The sequence below is a fragment of the Anabrus simplex genome, chromosome 7 (genome assembly GCF_040414725.1).
Source record: "Anabrus simplex isolate iqAnaSimp1 chromosome 7, ASM4041472v1, whole genome shotgun sequence".
Classification (NCBI taxonomy): domain Eukaryota; kingdom Metazoa; phylum Arthropoda; class Insecta; order Orthoptera; family Tettigoniidae; genus Anabrus; species Anabrus simplex.
This window is the reverse complement of record NC_090271.1, coordinates 92,929,059-92,951,021: the sequence shown is the minus strand read 5'-3', so window position 1 is coordinate 92,951,021 and position 21,963 is coordinate 92,929,059. Positions and strand designations below refer to the sequence as shown.

General features: G+C 36.6%; 1 protein-coding gene across 1 annotated transcript in view; it reads left to right on the top strand.

Moving 5' to 3' along the window:
- The window catches only part of knk (protein Skeletor knk), a 76,410-nt gene extending 57,098 nt beyond the window's left edge, over positions 1-19,312 (top strand). Inside the window, exons 11-13 of the mRNA XM_067150684.2 lie at positions 5,388-5,642; positions 10,273-10,380; positions 18,768-19,312. Of these exons, the coding sequence (XP_067006785.2) occupies positions 5,388-5,642; positions 10,273-10,380; positions 18,768-18,970 (566 nt within the window). The 3' untranslated portion in view covers positions 18,971-19,312. The remainder of the gene's footprint in view (positions 1-5,387; positions 5,643-10,272; positions 10,381-18,767) is intronic.
- The last annotated feature ends 2,651 nt before the right edge of the window (positions 19,313-21,963 follow it).

Below are 21,963 nucleotides of genomic sequence, written 5' to 3'. Positions count from 1 at the left end.
GATGTGATATTCTTTGTTGGGCTTCAAATGAGCATATTCATTCCACTTCTTTACAAAATAAAAGATGCATGGAAAATAGAGGAATGTTGAGAAACAGGGAGTGAAATTTCTGTACTTGTATATAATCTGATCTCTATTTTGATGGTCTTTTGTTCTGTTTTATATGAGAGTAATTTTAAGGGAAGTGTCAGCAATCCGTACTGTTTGGGAAGTTAAGGCAAATAAATAATATCCTGATGTCATTTTTGTCTTTAAAATTATTATTTTGATACAACATATACTTCTTAAAATGCCAGAGCCGGAGTGAGTAACTCAGACGGTAGAGTGCTGGCTGGCCCTTCTGAACTGAAGTTGGCCGGTTTGATCCTGGCACAGTCCAGTGGTATTTGAAGATGACCAATGACGTCAGCCTCATGTCAGTAGATTTACCAGCACATACAAAAGAATTCCTGCAGAATAACATTTCTGCACTTCGGCATCTCCAAAAACAGTAAAAGTAGTTAGTGGGATGTAAAGCCAATAACATTATTATTAAAATGCTAGAGAGCTGAAATTGGATCCTCAGAATGCACCATCATGTGTTGTGCATGTATTTTGAGTTCTCAGGCTGATTGGATCCCTCGGTCTCATTGAGGAGGTGTACTGGAGAAATGAGAAGTGAGGTAGTTTCTCCACTGCTTTCCTCACTGAGCTAGGAGGTGCTATTACATATCAATCTGCATGGTAGTCGAACCTATGAGTGGCACTTCCACACAATTCTTAACAGGGCGTGGCTGCATAAGGATGACATCGCTAGCATTCCCCATTCCTCAGTCACTTTTATATTGTAAAAAGCAAGAATGAGACCGAGACAGATGAATGGAAGAAACATACCTCCTTCTCGCCCCTACCAGAAGACAAAAGTGCACTGTAATCACTAAGTCTCGCAGAAATTGTATGTTACAGACTATGAATCTCATGTTAAATCCATATTGACGGTTGAAGTTCTTACAAAATTGTACATGACTATTTTAATCCTCCTAGTCAGTACTATATATTTTACATCCAATTAAGATGAAACTTCACACATAAATAGACATATTTCGATCCAGCATTGGATCATCCTTAGTAAGACATGTAAATTGAATTAAAACAGTCACCGCCCCCATTATCCCGCACACTCCCATTCTCCTGCAAGCCCAGCCCCATTTCCCCACTCCACTTCCTTGTAGCAACACGTCTTGCATCTCGACTGCGGGAGCAAGTCAGTTGAGAGCTGGACTCCATAGTCAGAGAACATGGGTGATACAAGCGGGCTACGTAACGTAAGTTAATTTTTCGTTCGTCATAACTTAATCTAAATATTGTTCCTGTTAGTCACCATTTTTCAACCTTAATTCAATTTGTGTTATCCATTTTACAGACTGAAATCAGACAGTTCAACTTCAATAATGCTTATGTATCTCAGCCCATGTCGAAACACAACAACTAAGCTAACAGTATACAGATACTAGTCGAACCACACCAAAGGACAACAAAACATTGAAACAGAAAGACCTCCAGCTCAAGACTGTGACGATCAACATTTCAGTTTTTTAACTTTCATCATGATTTTTAAAAAACTTTTTAACTAACATTTCATTTTGTGTTTCCTATGTTTTTAATTCAATTTACATGTCTTACTAAGGATGACCCAATGTCGGGTCGAAACATGTCTATTTATGTGTGAAGTTTCGTCTTAATTGGACGTAAAATATATAGTATTAACTAGGAGGATTGAAACAGTTATGTACAATTTTGTAAGAAATTGGATGTAGGAATAGTTGTTTACTCAACATCCACGGAAAGCGATCTTTTACGTTACGAGTGAGATTGAAACTTTAGTGGCTGTTGCATACAGTATTTCATTTCATACTAAGGTGAATTTTTTTACTTTAAATTAATTTTTAAAATATTTTTTATAAAATGCTATTAGTTCGGGGCGTCGACCCATGTGGTTCTTTTGCCCCTTTCAATTAAATTAATTTAAATTAATTTAATTGAAAATAATTTTGATTCATCAAGATGCAAATCGTCCATGTTTGATCCTTTGACGTTTTCTTATTTTGTTGTTTGTGTCATTTTACGAAAGATACAGTAAGAGTTGTGTACATGGGGTTATGTTGTATTTTTTTTAAAATTAATGTTATTTGAAGCAGCAATCAGTCCACTAAGTTACTGGAGTCTTAAACATGGTTTTTTGGTTTGGGATTAATGAAGGTAATACGAGCTTTATAATATACTGTGATATATGTGATATTTATATGGTGGATATGGATTAACTTATACATTAGTTAGTATTGTGATGGCAGCAGATTACTTGAGCTGGAAATACAGAGATGCCATTTTTTGTGTAGATGAGTACAGAACCACGGTGCTGCAATCAGGCAGAGAAACAATTCAAGAAGTTTAATTTTGATGTTCCTTGATTCATGTTCTCTGCGACTATCCGTATTTACATTACTGTTAGGCGGAGTTCAACCAGTCGTAGACGATTTGTACAGTGCACTCCTGATAATTCGCGGGTCTCGGAGAATTATTTTTTAAAGTATTAATTCTTACACCCACTAATCATCATACTGAGTAAAATTATCTCTGCCTAGTTTAAAAGAATTTTAATGCAATGCATGGAGACGAAATCATTCATGTTTGAGGAGACTGGACTTTGTTTCTCTACGATGTAGCAGTAGGCCTATATGCACACTGCTGCCAGCATGCTGCAAACTTGGAAACATTCGAGCATGTTGTTGCGCGTGGCACAGCACAGATTACCATAATCTTGGAAGCAGAGACAATGAAAGAGGAATGCACTCGGAATTTACCCTCCCTTTCCCCACAGCCCAAGGTCGCTGAACTGTAAGCCAAGTGAAGGGTAGGTGCGCCGGCAGCGAGTGTATTCTAGGCTACTGTACTTGAGAAGTGTGAACGGAGTGCGGAAGTCTTTTAGAAGTTTCGAATAAGTCAGTAGTAAGAGTTTTCAATATGAGTGGTCAAAAAATTAAATATAAAAGGTCAACAGTCAGTGAAAAATTGAAAATTATAGAAAGACTGGAGAAAGGTGTTATAAAAATTAGAAAAAATGAACAATCGTCTAAGAAACAAAAAGTGATGAGCGATTTTTTTTCATTAGATGCAAATGTTGGCATAATCCACTTGGCATTTTTTAATTTGTGTCTTACAATACAATGTGAAGTGTTATAATTATTTTCTGCTTGTTCATAAAATACATTTCATTATTTTAACTTATGGTTTTGTTTTTACCAGGCTTAAAAATGACCGGATAATTTGCAGTTTTCGATAATTTTAAGGACACTTCATCTAAAGCATTACTTTGTCAATTTTATATATTTTTCATCTAAACAGTGTTATGTGGCTGAAGATGTTGATAATATACGAAACATGTACCACTTTTGACCATTAAAAGTTGCCTTAAGCAATCATTGTATCAACTAGGTGGAAAATAAATAAATACTTAATTGTGAATTTGCGGAAGTGCGTGCATTAATTACCGCAAATTATCAGGAGTGCACTGTTATATAATAGTGCAGAAAGTAGTTACAGTATGGTAAAGTCTGATTTTTTGTACTCTTTTGAGTACAGGAAGAAGGCAATTATGTCATAGTATGAAAAAAAATCATAAATTATGTAAACCCAATTCTAAACCAGAAACCAAATGCTGAATGAGTGCTTTTATCATATACCTTCCTGGATAACAATAAATTAAGCTGTACGAGATATATACAGCAATTATCTTGATTTACTAGTTTCATTTCCGTATTGATAGTTCACTTATGTATAGACAAGAAAAGGTTCCACCTTATCAATACAATTTAATTACCGTAAGAGTTAGCTTACAGGACTGGTTTCGACTTTAAATAGTCATCATCAGCTGTATATGCATACCTTTACATGTGTAACAAGTATTAGTTAGTATGCCTTTTTCTAAAGGGAGATGCCATGGGGAAGCATCATGTCTGAGTGGTTAAATTGGGCATGTTGAGTATAAAATGGTTAAATACTATAATTCAGGTACCTAGGTATAGCGCTACCTCCTTAACACTAGAATTTGTTTATGGAACCTAACTTAAGCTTGAATTTAAATTACAAATACATTAAACACATTGAAATATACAGTACATATTAAAATCACACATTAAAATAGACAGTACATGTTAAAATAATTAATATAAAACATTTCATAAAAATGAATGCGTCTTGCGGGTATTTTTGTTCTCGTTTTGAGTCCAATGCTATAAATAAATCAGTGGTTGCGTTCATAGGCAACACTGTAGTTCTCTAGGAAGACTGTTGTATATTTAAATGTTTCCACGTGTGTGGTGAAATGCCTCTGTTGTTAACAAAATCCAGTTATATAAACAGAGGTAGGTATGTGCAGCTGTGAGTGGAATATTATCTGTAAGTATTGGAGGAAATTGTGGTCTTGATTTTACGTAAGTATTTCTTGGTGCAGAGTGGTGGCTCCTTCCTGATCTATAGCTGTATGCTGATATATCTTATCAACCACAAAATTTGACCAGAAGAAGAGATAGAATGATAGGGCACATCTTAAGACACCCAAGTCTTGTAGAGTTAGTTTTTGAGGGAAATGTAGGGGTTAAGAACGGTACGGGTAGACCAAGATATGAATATGACAAGCAGGTTAGAGCAGATGTAGGATGTAGTAGTTATGTAGAAATGAAAAGGTTAGCACAGGATAGGGTGGCATGGAGGGCTGTATCAAATCAAACCAGTCTGTGGACTGATGGCTCAAACAACAGCAACAACAACAACAACAATTCCCGTGTCAAGTATGGAGCAAGTTTTGTCCTCATTTAGGAGAAAACTATTTGCTGAATTATTTTATTAATCAAGGGTATAATTCATCCACATTTTTCCCTGAGGTTTGAAAGATTTAATCATCAATGTAAAGTTAATAATAATAATAATAATAATAATAATAATAATAATAATAATAATAATAATGATGATGATGTCATTGGCTATACATCCCACTAACTACTTTTACAGTTTTTGGAGACAACATGAAGTATAATCTTTGAATGCACATTTGTATGTAATCAATTAACCATTATTCAAAGCAGCAATAGGCCCAAAACAAAGCAGAAATGGGCTCTAAACCACCCTTGCAGAATGTCATATTTATCTTCAGTTCTCAGGAAAGCCTTTCTCTAACATCTATAAACTGAGTTTGATGAATGATAATTATAAACACACTTAAAGTTAACCAAGTTATAATGTAAAAAATGCTTTGAATGGAGTTAATAAAATCTGTACTAGCTAAAAACTTACAAGAATATTTTATGAATTATCTGCTTTATAAATGTATGTTAATTTGTATTGTTCATCAGGTATGACTACAACTGGTTTGGCTTGGTACATCAATGGCTACTTGGTCCCTGAGCTATGGCTGCGTCGTGGACTCACTTATTCCTTCAGAGTGTATGGAGGTAATAATCCACATAGTGCTGAACATTACCACCCATTCATCATCACAGATGAACCTCACGGAGGGTTCGATACTCTAAGTGAAGAGCAGCAGAAGAAAGTCCGGGTGCTGGCAGGAGTGGAGTTCACAAGGAGAGGACAGCCAAAACCTACTACAGGTAAATACCTAAATGCAGACGTTGTTAAACAAAGAGAAACAGTAACAACAAAAGCAACAACAACAACAACAACAATAATAATAATAATAATAATAATAATAATAATAATAATAATAATAATAATAATCCTTTTTTAATAAATCTTAGGGGAATTTAATATCTGTTAGAGGCTTGCCTTAAAATGGGCATCGTGTAAAAGATGTAATATCTTAACCCACTAGCCTCAACTGCCGGCTCTCAGCCATGCCAGTAAAGCAGGTCCGTTTACCAACACAGCTCTGGGCCAGTTGCAACAACGTGGCTGTTCCTTCTCGTATATAAATTTTGGTCTCAAAACTTGGCATGGTGTGTTATATTATGCCATAATGAAGCTAAGGATCTAAGCTATCGATCAGTGTAAAGCTTGCTCGATTTTGTTTCACATGCATATCACGGATGGCTATATGGATTCTTCAATCCTATTAGAATGCAAGTTTTTTACCAGTTATTTTATTTCAGTATTTCCCATGCTCAGTCATGACTGGCTGTAAGGGAAAGAAAAATCAGAAATGTGCTAATGAGTGCACAAATTGAAAATTATTGGAGAATAATAGTAAAAGTGATTATTCAGCACAAGAAATATTGGAAAGTGATTACAGTAGTGGTTTAGAAGAACCTACAGACTCAAGTTCTAGTTCCAATCCCAGTTCAGTGTCAACGTCAGATGAAAGTTATATTTCAAAGCATCCTCGTAGTGAAAAAATTAAGATGGCAATGGTTTAAATGAAATAACTTTGTAGTGAGACCTAAGCTACTTTAATGATGATAATTAGGGATGAGAAAACCAATAGGAGTACAACCGCTCGAGTGAGGCAACGTCATGAACACTGCTTGTGAGAGAACACAGGTCAGGTACAATTGTGCCTGCTCAACTGCTATGGCAGGCATGTTTCAAAAATATGCATCACTAGCAAGAAGAACAAATTTCTTGTTACTCAAATGTGTCACAAGTGTAAAATGATTTGATATGCATGCAGATTATTTCTTAGGAACCTCTTGGGTATTACACTACCACATATTCATTTCAGTGCAGAAAATAACTCCTGTCAATTTAAAGAAAACACACAACTCTGTGCCAGAACATATATTTTATGTTTTTCAGCAACAATGGCACAGCAAAGTGTATGTTATTTTTAGTCAAGTTTACATATACATAAGTTCCCTTTATTTACAATCATATTTACGTGATTACCCCAATAAAGATCTTTCCTTATGTTAACATCTAGGTACTTCCAATGATCCCCAAAAGGAACTTTCACCCCATCAATGAAGTAATTAAAACTGAGAGGACTTTTCCTATACCATTGCCTACTGTCCATCTCACAACATTATCAAGGTCATTTTGCAGTTGCTCACAATCTTGTAACTTATTTATTACTCTGTACAGAATAACAGAATAACATCATATGCAAAAAGCCTTATCTCTGATTCCACTTCTTTACACATATCATTGATATATATTATCGTTCTACGATGCGATTTTATTTTGCGTAAATAAATATCACACGAGAACACGTTCACTTCCTTATATAAATCATTTTATTTACACTGTACGTTACAACACACAATTATACACAGTAGCAAATGACACTACAACACTCAATAGCGGAGTACCCTGAAGTCAATTCTGGCAGGTACAGATATCAACAACACTGACTCGTGCACTATAACATGCACTCTCTTGAATTCACCGACTCTGCCTCAGAGCCGAACAGTTACTCGCAGTCAATCACTTGCCTGAGTCCTAAGAACTGAGAACTAAGAATTGACTTCACTGACTGACAACTCGATATATATACTATTTGATCAACCATCTAGAATGATTGACTTCTGGAACAGTTCTTACAACACTCTAATGGAACACACTCGAAACATCGATCGACCAGCTAGTCGAATGGGTACTCGAACCTTCGTTTCCTATTTACAAACGTACATGGAAATATCTACAACATTCGTAATGTCTCTACATGTATCTGGATAATAAAACCTTACAGTAAGTTTCCAGAACCCTTCAAATATACCAAATTATAGTCCAGTAAGTCTAACATACGAACATTATGGAATTTTCTACCACTTTCGACTATCTAGATTTTGAGGTTAAACTTATACACGACACGTATTTGAGGTTATACAAATTTATACTACATATTTACAGGGAAACCATGTACTAGTCATGTTTAACATTTAATAAAAGATAATTTAGCATTAAATAAACTATAATTAAAATATATTAAACATAATAATTGGAGGTTTTACACCAGTTACAATGTTGTACGACAATTATCCCCCCTAAAACCTTCAACATCTATCCTGTACATTTCTTACTCTAGGTCTTAAATTATATCTAGGTCTTAAATTATATCTAGGTGCTCTTATATCTACTTCCTTGTCTCTCTTAGTCCTAGACTACCTCAATCACACTGTCCCTATATGCTAGTTGTTTTACGTCGCACCGACTGTCCCTATATGCTGGGACATTTGAAAATGTTGGCAAATTTCCTTGCAGAAATTCATTTCTTGCTTTCAAGAATCACTTTTCGTCTTTCCTCCAATTTCACACATTATAAATTACACATTCACTGACTATAACTGAACTGAGTCACCAAACTGACAATAAGCATAATAGTAGTACACCATATTCAAACATTATTCTGAATAAAAATATTTTAAAATGAGTTTGCATATTGTCGGTTTGTTCAGTCATGTCTCCACATTCACTATCGCGTGTAATTAATTGCTTGCTTTCTGGTAGGCTATGGAGAATAGGGGGTCTGTATTTATAGTACCCCAGAAGAGAGAAACTACAGTACTGTTTAGATGGCCAAGTCTGAGAAAGGTTGATTTTATTACTATGCATCTGTCTGAGGGGTGAACAAAGTATTCGGAGTGGTTATGACCAGCAGTTTTGTTAGGTCAGTTGTGAAATGTGTCTGGCCACTGATCCTGCTGTGAGATAACTGCTCAAAGGAGGGGATATTAACACAGGCTTTATCATCATCATCATCATCATCATCATCATCATCATTTCCCTTTATCCAGCTGTAGCCGGGTAGGGGCAAATATGGTTCCTCTCCACTTTCTTCGGTTTTTCCACCACTCCTCCTCCAACACTGTGTCCCAGTCCAGGTTTCTTTCTATAATCCTGCGTTGGATGGTATCCTTCCATCTCAATCGTGGTCGTCCACGGCCTCTCCTTCCTTGGATTTGCATTTCCATCACCTTTTTTGGCATTCTTTCGTCGCTCATTCGCTTTATGTGCCCAAACCATCTCAGTCGGCTCTTCTCTATTCTATCATTCATTTTTTCCACTCCAATTTCTTCCCAGATTTTCTCATTCCTTATTTTGTCTCTTCTAATCTTCTGTATCATACTCCTCAGGAATTTCATTTCGGCTGCCTGTATTCGACTCTCATCCTTCTTTGTCATTGTCCAAGTTTCTGCTCCGTAAGTTGTTATGGGTACGTAATACATCTTGTACATAGTATCCTTTGCTTCCATTGGCTTTATGCGAAAATTAATTGATTTCAGGGAAAAATGGCTGTGTAGGCAGGTTTCACTGTATAATCAATATTGTTTATATCGCATGCAAATTTCTATTACAAAAATGCACATATTATAAAATCCATGTAAAACCTGTTCCTTAAAAGCGGAGATTTCCCTAAAGCGGAATTCATGAAAAGTGGGTTTACGTAGCTTTGTACTTATAGCAGTTTTGCCAGGCTTTTCAAAAGCATTTAGTGAAAACAGGATTTTGTTGAAAGCAGGAATGTTGAAAAAGGGTTCTTTTGTGATGATGATGATGATGATGATGATGATGATGATGATGATGATGATGATGATGATGATGATGATGATGATGATGATGATGATATTATGAAAAGATATCTAGCTTCTCTGAAGTGAATGCTCATTAACAAAAGTAACAAAAGATTTCTAGCCAGAGGAGGAGAAAAATGGACATAGTGACATATTTATCTGGGTGAAAATTCCATATGTTACAGAAGTATTGGGGAAGGAAGGAAGGAAGGAAGGAAGGAAGGAAGGAAGGAAGGAAATGATATTAAGTCATTATCATTTTTAGTAGAATCTAGTCTGCAAGAAAAAATAAAACAAAGTTTGCTATTCATTACGTAGGCTGAAATTGTTTTTAACATGCCATGGAAAGCTTATCAAATTGTTATCTTCTTTATAATACAGCTGTAGGCCATATTTTTATTCATAAGTACATAAAATGAAATTGATCTCTCTCTCCCAAGAAGTACATGATAAGTGATATAGTGATGTAAATATTATTCAGTACCTGCAATTCTTTTTTTTTATTATTATCAGTTTGTGGATGTTTTTGTGTCACAGAACTGTATACCTTAAGTTTTGAAACATGCTTTTTCCTCATGAAAAGCCACTGATTAGAACTCTCATACTTCCAATACAGTTGTTTTATGGTTTTACTTGTATGAGACTGTGTTGGAACCTACATTTTTAAAAGAACATAGACACATGAACCCCCCCCCCCCCCCCTCCTTGTGATATAACACAATGACTTAATAAAGCACTACTTTCACTTCTCACATAACAATGTCTTTGCTCGCAGCTGGTCCACTATGTCTTGGAGAACACACTGGCAAGGACAGAAGACTGGATGATGATTTCCCCACCTTCAGGAAGTTCAACCGTACATTGAATTTTAAATGTGAAGCAGGTATGGATGATAAGTTACCTTCATTACAATGTATGTTTCAAAACAGGAGGGCAATAATGGAGCAATGACTTAGTTACTGGCCTCAAACATTAAACATTAAGAATGGGAACTGACCTTTCTGTTGTAAAAGTCATGAGATGCTAGGAAGAGTATTGGATCTTATTCCCCTATCTAAAGAAAATAAATAGTTAAAAGAAAGAAAGAGTGAGGTGATAAATAATATTCAGGCACATAATAATGTTTAAAAAAAAAGATACATTCAAAATAATTATCTCTTTTGTACCATAGATACAAGTATGTATCATCTTTGGTGAATAAATTTTTAGATGTTATACTCTGAGCAAGAAAGTTCTGAAGAGTGAGAATAAGATATTCTTGATGTCTAAGCTATATTAACATAAGGAACTTCATTTTATTTGCCCATATTGAACTGAAATAACAATTGATTCAAATAATTAAATTTAATCAATTGTTAAGCTATATTATGTTGATATTCAGGTAGACAATACATCGATATAAATATAATAATTTTGTCTGTACACTTCATAATTCTGCCTCATAATTGGTTTTCATCTCGTCTGAAGTAAACTCAGTTCAATATATCCTAAATATATCTGTTATTAGTCCTTGTAAAGTAAAAAAATGCAAGAAACATAAAAATTTGAAATTAAATTTTGGATAACTTTTATTACCTACCATATGTACAGTTTATCGATACCCTGTTATATTATGTGAATCAGCTGCCTTACCAATATTGTTATATGCAAACTGGAGTTTTACATAAGTCTTGAAAACATCTGTCCTTCCGGTCCACACAGTAATAGTAAAATGGATATCTTTGTATTTACAGCCTACACAAAAAATAGGAAACTGTTATGCCATAATATTATTAAATAACAGAAACCACGATTTCCCTATGTAAGTGATCTGATATGTAAATTAAATGTCTGTGAAACACAAAGTGAACATTGTGACAGTGTTGACACTATCCCCTGAGCTGTAATCTACATGTGTTGTGCTGTGATGAGATGGTAAGAGCAAACCAGACACAACGGTGTGCCGGTCTTGCATGTGATAAGTTTGAGTCCAGGGCAGGGACACTTTTTTTCTTATTTATTTAATTTTACCATCTCTTAATGTACATTAAATATCCTCTTTTGTGCACATTTTCAGTGAATGAAAATGTATGTGGCCCAAAGAAGGGCCGATATATCATCAGGGTCAGATGAAGATGCAATAGGTAGTTGGAGGGGGGGACCAAACTGCACTGGTTACTTAAGTTAACAAGTGCTCAAAGTGATGATCTGCTTGGTTTATGCTTATCTGGCATGCTGCTGAATGGATATTCCAGTGCACTTAGCATAGCCGATATTCTTGATCAGCAGATTTCAGCGATGAGTTGTCGAAGGTGCTTGGGATTATCTGACTCCTGAGTGTAAACCATTTGTTTCAAATGCCACAGGAAGAAGTTTAATGACGTTAAATCTAGAGATGGGAGTTACATACTGTAACATGATACTGTATCCTAATCCACAACAGTAAGCTGTTCCAGAAACATTATGTTCCTCCGGAGACTCTGATACAAAAGTAACTGTCTCGGCGAAACCAAAGGAAGGGTAGGGAGTTTCTGATTGGCTAACGGGTATTAGGAAGCATAACAGCACGCTTTAAGCGTGCACTCCTGCGCAGGCGTGAGCAGTACTTTTGTAACAGTTTAGTGGCAGTATTGGCATTCCTATCCTGTTACTTGCTGGTCGGTTACAGATATTCTTTAGTTATTCGAAGTGCTTTGTATTAGGCTTACAGTAGCATAGTTCCTCAGAACAGTTACACGTGGTCTTCCCACCTTGCATCTCGAGTTTCACTCCATGTTCTGGACAATGAGTGAGTGGATGTATTACATCCGATACGATTTATGTGGACAAAAACTCAATTACAGGAAAACAGTTTCCTAGAAATGTGTTTTTTTAAGCCATTTCTTTTCAGTTTTGATTCAGTCAATTTATAACTGTTGGGTTCTTCAGCCCATCTCTGTCAAAACCAATTTATGAATAAATAAATGTAGCAACTGCCTGAAAAAGAAAATATATGATAACAGTATTATACTTGGAAAAGAATTCATTTAATTAAGTTGTTTCTTCTTGAGGTAGTTACAGAACCCAACAGTTATTAACACATTCACGCCCACCATCTGAGCGGGCTATTTAAATGGCTGGCCCAGCTATTGCAGCTGTTAGTGGCACAGCAACAACAATGAATTATTTTCACAATAAGTTCTTAACTAAATAAGATATGGAAACAAAATTTTGCACATACCTTAAAGAAGTCCTCTAGTATCTCTGGAGAGTGTGATACCTAATGTCACACTTTCTTGGGTGAATGGGAACACCCCTCTTTCCACAAAAATAGCGTGTTTCACTAATAATTTTATTTCTGAAGCACACTTTGCACCTTCTTGAGGGGAACTGTACTTTATTTGATGGTGGAAACTTCAAGAGAATGTGCTCTTTTCTCTTCCAACTTAACTTAAATGGTGGACCCTTGGCCGATGCCCTTTTTGGCGGCAAAATTGCAGGAAGTGGACTTGGAGCTGCTGAAGTGCAGGGTGCTGAGATGTCCGAGAGAGGTGACTGTACTTGTATGTCGGATTCACTTTTTTCCTGGAGCCAGTTCTAACTTCTGTCTGCATTAAATTCAGGAATGTTATTGTTTTTTGAGGATTTGAGTTCTGAAAGAGCCGAAATGCATTAACCATCTCAGTGCCGCGTGTATTTGTTAGGTACTAGCCAAGAGTGCCACCCGCTTTTTGTCTGATTTGCAACTGTCTAGAAAAAATTTCATCTCTCTCAATTTAAACCCATTCTCAGTGAAACTTTGTTTCCATTATATAAAAGGAATGTTCCTTTGAATTAACGGCAATTTATACCTAAAATCATTTATAGTTAAAATTAAAATTAATCATGAATTTAAAATACATTTAATGAAAATCCATATTTTAAGGCAAATATGTAGTTCTAAAAATTAGTATGACACACTAACTGATGATATTTCTTGTAGCACAGACTCTTGACTGTCGATTTGGATAAAATTATGTTATTTGGAATGATAATATGTCATAAAAACCAAATATAAGCTTTAGATTCAGCATCATAAGGAGGGCCATGTTTCGGTCCGGGTAACTCAAGGAAAGGGTGGGGTAGTTGGTATGGTAAATCACTATTACGGGTAACTTCACTGAATAATGGCAGTATGTGATATTGTTAATACCAGTATTACTGTAGAAATCTTCGTTAGTTTCTTGATATCTTTAACCTCGGCAACTGGCGGTGTTCCACTTACAGAATTGTTTTTAGAATCACTCTCACTGACTATAACCTCACTAGAAGTGTTTTCAATACTATTATGAAGTCCAGTTCACTTTCTGACTTGACATAATCATCACAATTCCCTAATCTACAGATGTAATCAGTTAGACCATCATTGTTTGTAAATAAGTCGTCCCGTAAATCCACCATCACGGTTGACATGTGCACAAGATGTGTGGACACGGCCTTCACATTTTAAATGTTCATCACACGAAAATTTTCTGTTTGGGAGTATAAAGATCTGTAAATCTGTTACAAAATTTCTTTAAAATGAGTCTAATTTTATATAATCTGTGCTCGTATTTGCTGTTGTCACTAAAGTGGAGAAATGACAGGGTACTTTCGAAACAATTTTATGACATGGTTTTTGAGAAAATAGGAGTGGAGAAAATTGGATCTTCTGTCCAGTACATTCTGAGAGATGGTTTACTAATAATGCAGATAGTGAGCATCAAACCCAGGAATTGTCTCATTTCTGAAACCGTCACCAGACTCCAGGTTTGCGTAAGAGAGTGTTTAGAGAAGGGACATGGCGCAGCACTGATTACCTGACTGGCATACAGATTTGGTTGCTTGCACAGGTATTTGAGAAATTCAGCTGTGAGAAATAGATTTACCAATGACATCTCGTTACAGTTTTCTGTTCCAATATTTAGACCTCGTTTAGCCGTAAATAGGATAGCAGAAGGGCAAAATAAAGATGAACCTTCAGGTACTGTGCTTTCTGTTACGTGTCCAGGAGAATCTTCTTCACTGTCATCACTGTCACTTAGTTCGGGAATTAGTTCATCACCTGAGTATTCATTGAATAGGATGTCGGCAATTTTGTCAACACTTATATTGTCCCTAAACGCCATGGTTACACTTCAGAACATGACTATACACACGCTTGTGCAATCACAAACTGACCTGGCCAGCACTAGCCTTCGATCAGAAATGGAATAAAAAAATGCATTGGAAGGGAAAATCTCTAAGGTCATGTGGTTTCTGGAGAGTAGAAGCAGGTAGAAGCATTCATAAGGGTATTACCCTCATCTCTGTCACATATTTGTGATATAAATAAACCAAAGTTGCGCAGGAACGGCTACAATTCAAAGTTGCCCTTATCCGGGCTAACTTGGATATGGTCCAGAGCATGGACACGCACTATAGGCAATAACTCGGATATGGGCGTGAATGTGTTAAAAAATCCTGTTGAGTTATTTTCCCATATTGTCATAACTTCTTCTTCTTCTTCTTCTTCTTCTTCTTCTTCTTCTTCTTCTTCTTCTTCTTCTTCTTCTTCTTCTTCTTCTTCTTCTTTTGATAAAGGAATTATGTTAAAATGTCAGGAGTTACATTCAAGAAAGTGGGATGGACTAGAGAGCTGAAAGTCAAGTAAGGATCAATCATCAATCAAACATTCATTTATAGAACAAAGATTGGAATTGGGATTGGGATTGGAATAATTTATCAAGGGGAATTTTTGATAAATTTTGAACTTTGAAAACATTTAAGAAAAAGGTAGGTAAAAAACTGACAGGAAATCTGTCACGTGGGTGACGGCCCTAAATGCAGGTCATTGATTGATTGATTGATTGATTGATTGATTGATTGATTGATTGATTGATTGATTGATTGATTGATTGATTGATTGATTGATTGATTGATTGATTGACACAGAAAGGAGTGTGATTTTAGTGGGTGAACTCAATTTCCCAAATGTTCACTGTTGCCCATGATTTTTAAGGTGTCAAATCCATATAGTCTTACACCGTGGTTTGATGGTTCAAGTCTCGTTGGTGGAAAAGGTTTTCACCATCAGAATATTGGCTGGCAGGGTAGGTGAGATGATGGTATACAATTTCTAATCATTAAATTGCATACCAAAACCCCAGATTCAATTCCAAACCTCTCTAGTGTTCATATAGGATGAGGGCATATGATGCTGTTGATGGCGATTCATCCATCGGACGGAGACATTAAGCCTTGAACAGATACCGTGGTGTTATTCAATAGGAGTTGACTAAGTGCTGACACTGGGTTTCACCACCCTCACCCTACCTCATTACCATCCATCACCTCACACCAAGACACAGTGTCACCCACAGGCATCCAATAGGAATACCTGCAAGAGGTAAGCCGAACATGTCCGGCACTAAGAACCATTTGTTAATTAACTAACAAGGAAGGTAATGTGAATGACAGAAAGCATGACCAAAAATGGTAAATAATTTAATCTTGGAAGGCCAGCTGAATCAGAAAGTAATGGAACCAACTAGAGGGAAAAATATTCTAGAAGTGGTGCTGATAAAACCAGGTTAGCTAGAGAAACTGCAATGATAGATGTTATAAGCGATCATGAAGCTATTTCAGTCATAGTTAAAAATAAATGTGATAGAAGGAAGTTTGTAAACATAGGACTGTTTAGCAAAATCATAAGATTGATAAGAGAGGCATGAGGGAGTTTCAAAAAAGTAATTACGATTGGTGGAAAATGTTACAAATAATAAACTTCATTGTGGTTCCGTGTTGACTTCATTGATTGATTGATTGATTGATTGATTGATTGATTGATTTACCTTTAAAGGTGGTAAGGATTGGTAAATACCTACTATATTATCACAGAGAATTAAGATTTAAGAAGGAGGTGCAGGTTAGAAAGAAATAGTTAGGAATAGTTGTGGAAGTAAGGAGCGATTGAAGTCCACACTAGAAAATCGAATTTAGCAACAACAACAACAACAGAAAGTTCAGCTTGTAAAATCTCCTTGATTTTCATCTATTTTGTTGCTAATGTTTTTAAAGATTGTTAATTTCCATTTTCTAAATTTAAAATTCTGATTTGAGATAATGTGTTTAAGCCCGCTGGTGTTTTTTTTTCCATTGTGTTTGTAGAATGATGTAGATTTTGAAAGCAAAATCCACACTCTTGTGTAAGCCGGGCTGAGTGGCTCAGATGGTTGAGGTGCTGGCCTTCTGACCCCAACACAGCAGGTTCGATCCTGGCTCAATCCGGTGGTATTTGAAGGTGCTCAAATACGTCAGCCTCGTATCGGTAGATTTACTGGCACGTAAAAGAACTCTTGCGGGACCAAATTCCGGCACCTCGGCGTCTCCGAAAACCGTAAAAGAGTAGTTAGTGGGATGTAAAGCCAATAACATAATACTCTCGTGTACATTCTCGTGGTCAATGGTTCTAATTTAAAGAAATTTTTTTCAGTACTTATGTGTGCACCTTAAATGTAATTGTATTGTATTGTAAACTTTTCCAATCTAAGGTGCAGACTGGACGTGCACTTTCTTAATTTGTATTGTAATTACATATTTATTACTCCCCCCCCAAGAGCATGTTTATATAATGATGATTTCACCTTTTTATTTCTTCTTTATTAATAAATTTTGTTTCAGTAAATCAGCCATCATTGATCTCTGTTTAGGGCTGTTCCCAAGGTGGTATATTCCTTATCAGTTGTTTACTTAGTCTTTTCTTAAATGATTTTGAAAAACTTTGAAATTTATCAAAATTTTCCTTGAAAAATTATTCCAATCTCTAGTTCCTCTTCCAGTAAATTAATATTTGCCCCAATGTGTCCTCTTGAATTCCAATTTTATGTTCATATTATGATCTTTCCTTCCTTTAAAAGCTTCACCCAAGCTTATTCGTCTGCTGAAACGAAATGGCGTATGGCTTTTAGTGCCGGGAGTGTCCGAGGACAAGTGTTCAGCTCACGAGATGCAGGACTTTTGATTTGACGTCCGTAGGCGACCTGCGTGTCATGATGGGGATGAAATGATGATGAAGACGATACATACACCCAGTCCCCGTGCCAGAGAAATTAACCAATCATGGTTAAAATTCCCGACCCTGCCAGAAATCGAACCTGGAACCCCTCTGACCAAAGGCCAGCATGCTAACCATTTAGCCATGGAGCCGGATTCGTCTGCTAGTGTCATTTCACTCCATCTCTCCGCTGACAGCTCGGAACAAACCACTTGCTCATGAACTTGATCACTTCTTTGAAGAACTCTGTGAAACCATCTAATGATCCCCGGCAGGGCAGTCCACATCTTCCACATCCATTTTTCCTGATTACTTGTATGGCCTTTAGTTTCCCTTTATTATTTTTCATTTCTTTGTTTTAATGTGCAATGTTTACCTGCTAGGGGTACAAAATCATTTAAAAATAGGTAAACAAATGACAGGGAATCTGGCACCTGGATGACAGCCCTAAATGCTGATCAGTGGTGATCAATTGATGATTGTAATATCTTTTATTTTACTTTATCATGCATGTCTCTTTTGTGCCCTTGCCAGGGTAAGTTGCTTATTCTCTGTACTTTTTCCTCTTTCATCAGTCCTAGTTCTTTTCAGTCTCCAGTGACCTTATTTCTCCTCCTCAACATCACTTAAGGATTGAGCATCCACATTTATTGAGAAGACTACTCTCAAACATCTTGTCTTGATATACAAAGTGAAGCAAGGAAAAATAAAGAAATAAGAAACTTTATCCAGTAAAGACATCCTTGGTTCACCTGGGAGATCGTGGTTCAAGAAGTCGGAAAATTTAGAAATGAGTTTTCGATTTCTGGAGAGGCACATGGCCCCAAGATTCACTCGGCCTATACCAAAAATGAGTATCTGGGGGCAAAGGCAGCTAGGAATAGAGCAGACCACTCCATCCTACAGAATGCTGAGGTTACCTTCTGCTCCTCTAACAGTCTTCATGGCCTGTACAGAGATGGTTGGTTTGGCTTTTGCTTGCTAGTTGATAGATGTGTTTACATTGTGTTCACCCTTTTTCTTCTTTTTGTATTTTCATGGGATAAGATATTTGTAAACATTTCTAGAAACCTTTTTTCAGTGATATCAAATTGTTGTAGAGACTGATGGCCATTCAACTTTTTTACAGCAGTTTGGAAAGTAAACTTGCATCTTCAGTCAGTGCAAATATAATACAAAGATTTTTATACGTTATAAATTGTTTGTCCATCATGAGAATGAAATAAAAAAATTAATATGTTTTCTTCTTTTATTTGTAGGAGAACCTGCAATTCTTGAAGTAACTCCAAACTCAACCTGGCCTGATGTTGTGTATTACAACAGTTTTACTCATCCCAATATGGGTTGGAAAATTCATGTAGTGGATAGTTACGCTAGAAGGGGTAATGCATATGTACCACAGCCAATGACGCTTAGTAGTTTGCTTGCTCTGACAATGTGGCTATTTTTTACACTGAGGTAGCTTAAGTATATTTTTCAGTAAAATTTTACATAGGAAGTGTTCCATCAGTTATAAGATCTGTATTCTGCAAGAATGCAAACTCTGTATTTGAGCAATTCATATAATGCTTTTCTCCCACCAAGAGATTTATTTATAATGCATAAAATTCAAGATTTTATTTTTCAGTGAGCTGGGGAAAATGAACATAGCCATTTATGTAAGAAGCTAGTCTGTACTCAATTAGGCAAAATCATTCCAAACACAATCCCCATAATATTGGAAGTTATCTATGACTTTTCTTCAAAAAAAAAAAAATGTGTATGTTAACTGCTTAAAATATTTATGAAAAATAGAAGTTTTATATAAAAGATAATTTTTGATTCATTTATTTGTAAAAGTCTAGTACCTTTCTTCTCCTACTTTTCAACTCCCTTCCTCCACAGTACCATAGAAGGTCATTCAAGATCTCTGGACACTATGTTTGAAGGGTAATTAGCTTATGAAAAGCCATGTCTCCACCAATGATCATGCTCAATTCGAAAGCCAGCATTTCTAGCTATAGTCCAACAACGTAATTTCCATTGCAGCAGACATTTTCGCAGAGCTAGCATGTTTATCTTGTCCCACTCCTTCTGACAGGTTTTGCAAATGCCATTGATAGTGCATGGATGTCTATTTTCTAATGCACTTTTAGGAGTCCTTCATTGGAATGTCAGTAAAAGGAATTCCATGGATTCTGGTTTCCATCTCCATTCTCTCTAAGAACAGACGAGTCGAATGAGGAGTATGGCTGGATGCTTTATCCAGATGTACCCATACCTGATTTTTTGCCCTCCCATACGGTAATAATAGATAAGTAAAATTAAAAATCCACCTTTTCAATGCTAATATTAAAGGAACTAGTTTCGATGCTGGTGAGCATCATCTTCAGCCAAATATGAGAACAGGCAATCGTAAACATCGGAAAGATCTTCATTGGGATAATCACATAAATGGGATTGTAAATAATCAGTCTTACCTAGACAGTTAGCAGAAGCAGACGTGCTGAGTCGGGTGTGCCGGTACAGCGGGAGTGGAGTGCGAGCGCTGCATGGAAGAAGGAAGACGGGAGTGAAGAGGAAGATGATTGGTGTCGATCAATATCGGGCAGTTATTGGAAGTTGGCAGGGGTGAGGAAAGAAGGAAACAGCCAGTGAAGGAGATAAAGTGGAATCAAGATTGAAAGGTGAGATGATATTGGTGGCAACGGTGATTATGCTAATGCTAGTCATAGGGGGTGTGGAAGTAAACCCCGGACCGACCCCCAATGGCAACATGAGCTGGGAAGACGTGGAGGTAATAAGGAGGGTGGTTAGGGAGGTTGTGGAAGAAGTATGCCCATTTGAGCAAATTTAAAATATTATGAAGGAACAAGTGAAAGAATTTGAGAATATGAAGCGATGGATACAGGGAAAAACAGACGAAACAAAGACCCCTGTAGGAATCAACGAGAGAGAAATAGCGTCACTCAAGGAGAAAATGAAGGACATGGAGGAAGAGGTGGTGAAGCTGAAGGCTGAAAAAGAAAGCAGCTGCCAAGAACGCAGGAAGAAATGCTTATTTATATATGGAATGCCAGATGAAAAAGGAGAGGACAAAGTGTTGACAATCTACAAGGTTGTGGATCTCATACAAAAAAGGATGAAAATTAACTTCAGTGAAGTTGATATAGACGATGTAGAGAGGATAGGTAAAGCACGGGGCAACAGGCCGATAAAAGTGAAGTTGTTTTCCACCCTGATGGCTGAAATAGTGATAAGAGGCACGGATAACCTATGGAGCACAAAAATCCGGATTAAAAGAGACACGGGAAGAGAAGGGATGAGGAATATAAGTACCCTCAAAAAACATTCAGTCCAGGCCAAACTTCAAGGGTTAAGAACTTACATTAAGGGTCAACAACTAGTGGTAGCCAATGACCGTTGGACCAGGTTTTGGACAGTGACAAAACTACGGGATTTGGAAGAGATTATGAAGAGAGAAGAAGAATTGGGGAAGAGAGTGGAAGAAAGGCAAGTTATGGACAGCCGTGTTAGAGAAGACAGACATGGTGATAAAGAAATAACTAAGGGAAACAGGAAGTTAAGCGAGGAACGGCAGGGAGATGAGGATAGTGAAAGTGTGATCATACATAGTGAAAAGGAAAGCGCAGTCGACAACGGGGCGAGAATAGGAAGGCTTAGGGATACAGCTATGGACATAGACAGAGAAGAGGAAAGTCGGAGAGGTGAATGCAGTGAAGGAAGGGATGTGCAGAGTGAAGAGGAAAGAGCAGTGGAAACCAGGAAGAGGATGGAGCTGTATATGAGCAAAGGAAGAAGCAGGAGCTCAAGAGACCTGTGGGAAATGAAGAAAAATGAAGAGGGTAGAGTTAAAAAAAAGTAAAAACTCTAATAAATTAGTAAGTAAATAAGGGAATAGTGGTTGAAGACATGGTGGTATTATAGGGAAAGATAGTTTTAGATCGTATGTGTCTGAATTTTAGGGTTTGGTTGGTGAAGAATGATGAAATTATAGTGGAGGGAGGTTTTGAGATAGTTGAGATAAAAGTAGGATATTTTAAGTGAATGTGTCTTTATGTTAATTGCAATTGTATGGCAATTATGAGTGAGTTATCATCAAGTTAACGATGATATTTTATTATATTTTAAGTGAATGTAACTCTATGTCAATTGAAATTGTATGGCAATTATGAGTGAGATATTAGCAAGTTAAACTTTAGTGTATGTGTAGAAAGTGGTGGATGGATGTAACTGGGGTGGTGCGAGGAAGTAATACGTGATTATGAGGAAAAATGATGGTGAGAAAGTTGTGAATTAAGAGGTTAAATTGGTGGTATATAGTGAGTGAAGTGAAGGGTTGAAATTAATATGTGATTATGGTTGTATATGTTTGAATGGCAAGATATTCATAGTGGAGGGAGGGTTTTGATATAGTCGAGATGGTAAGTGGTAGAGTGTTTATGTTATTTGTAT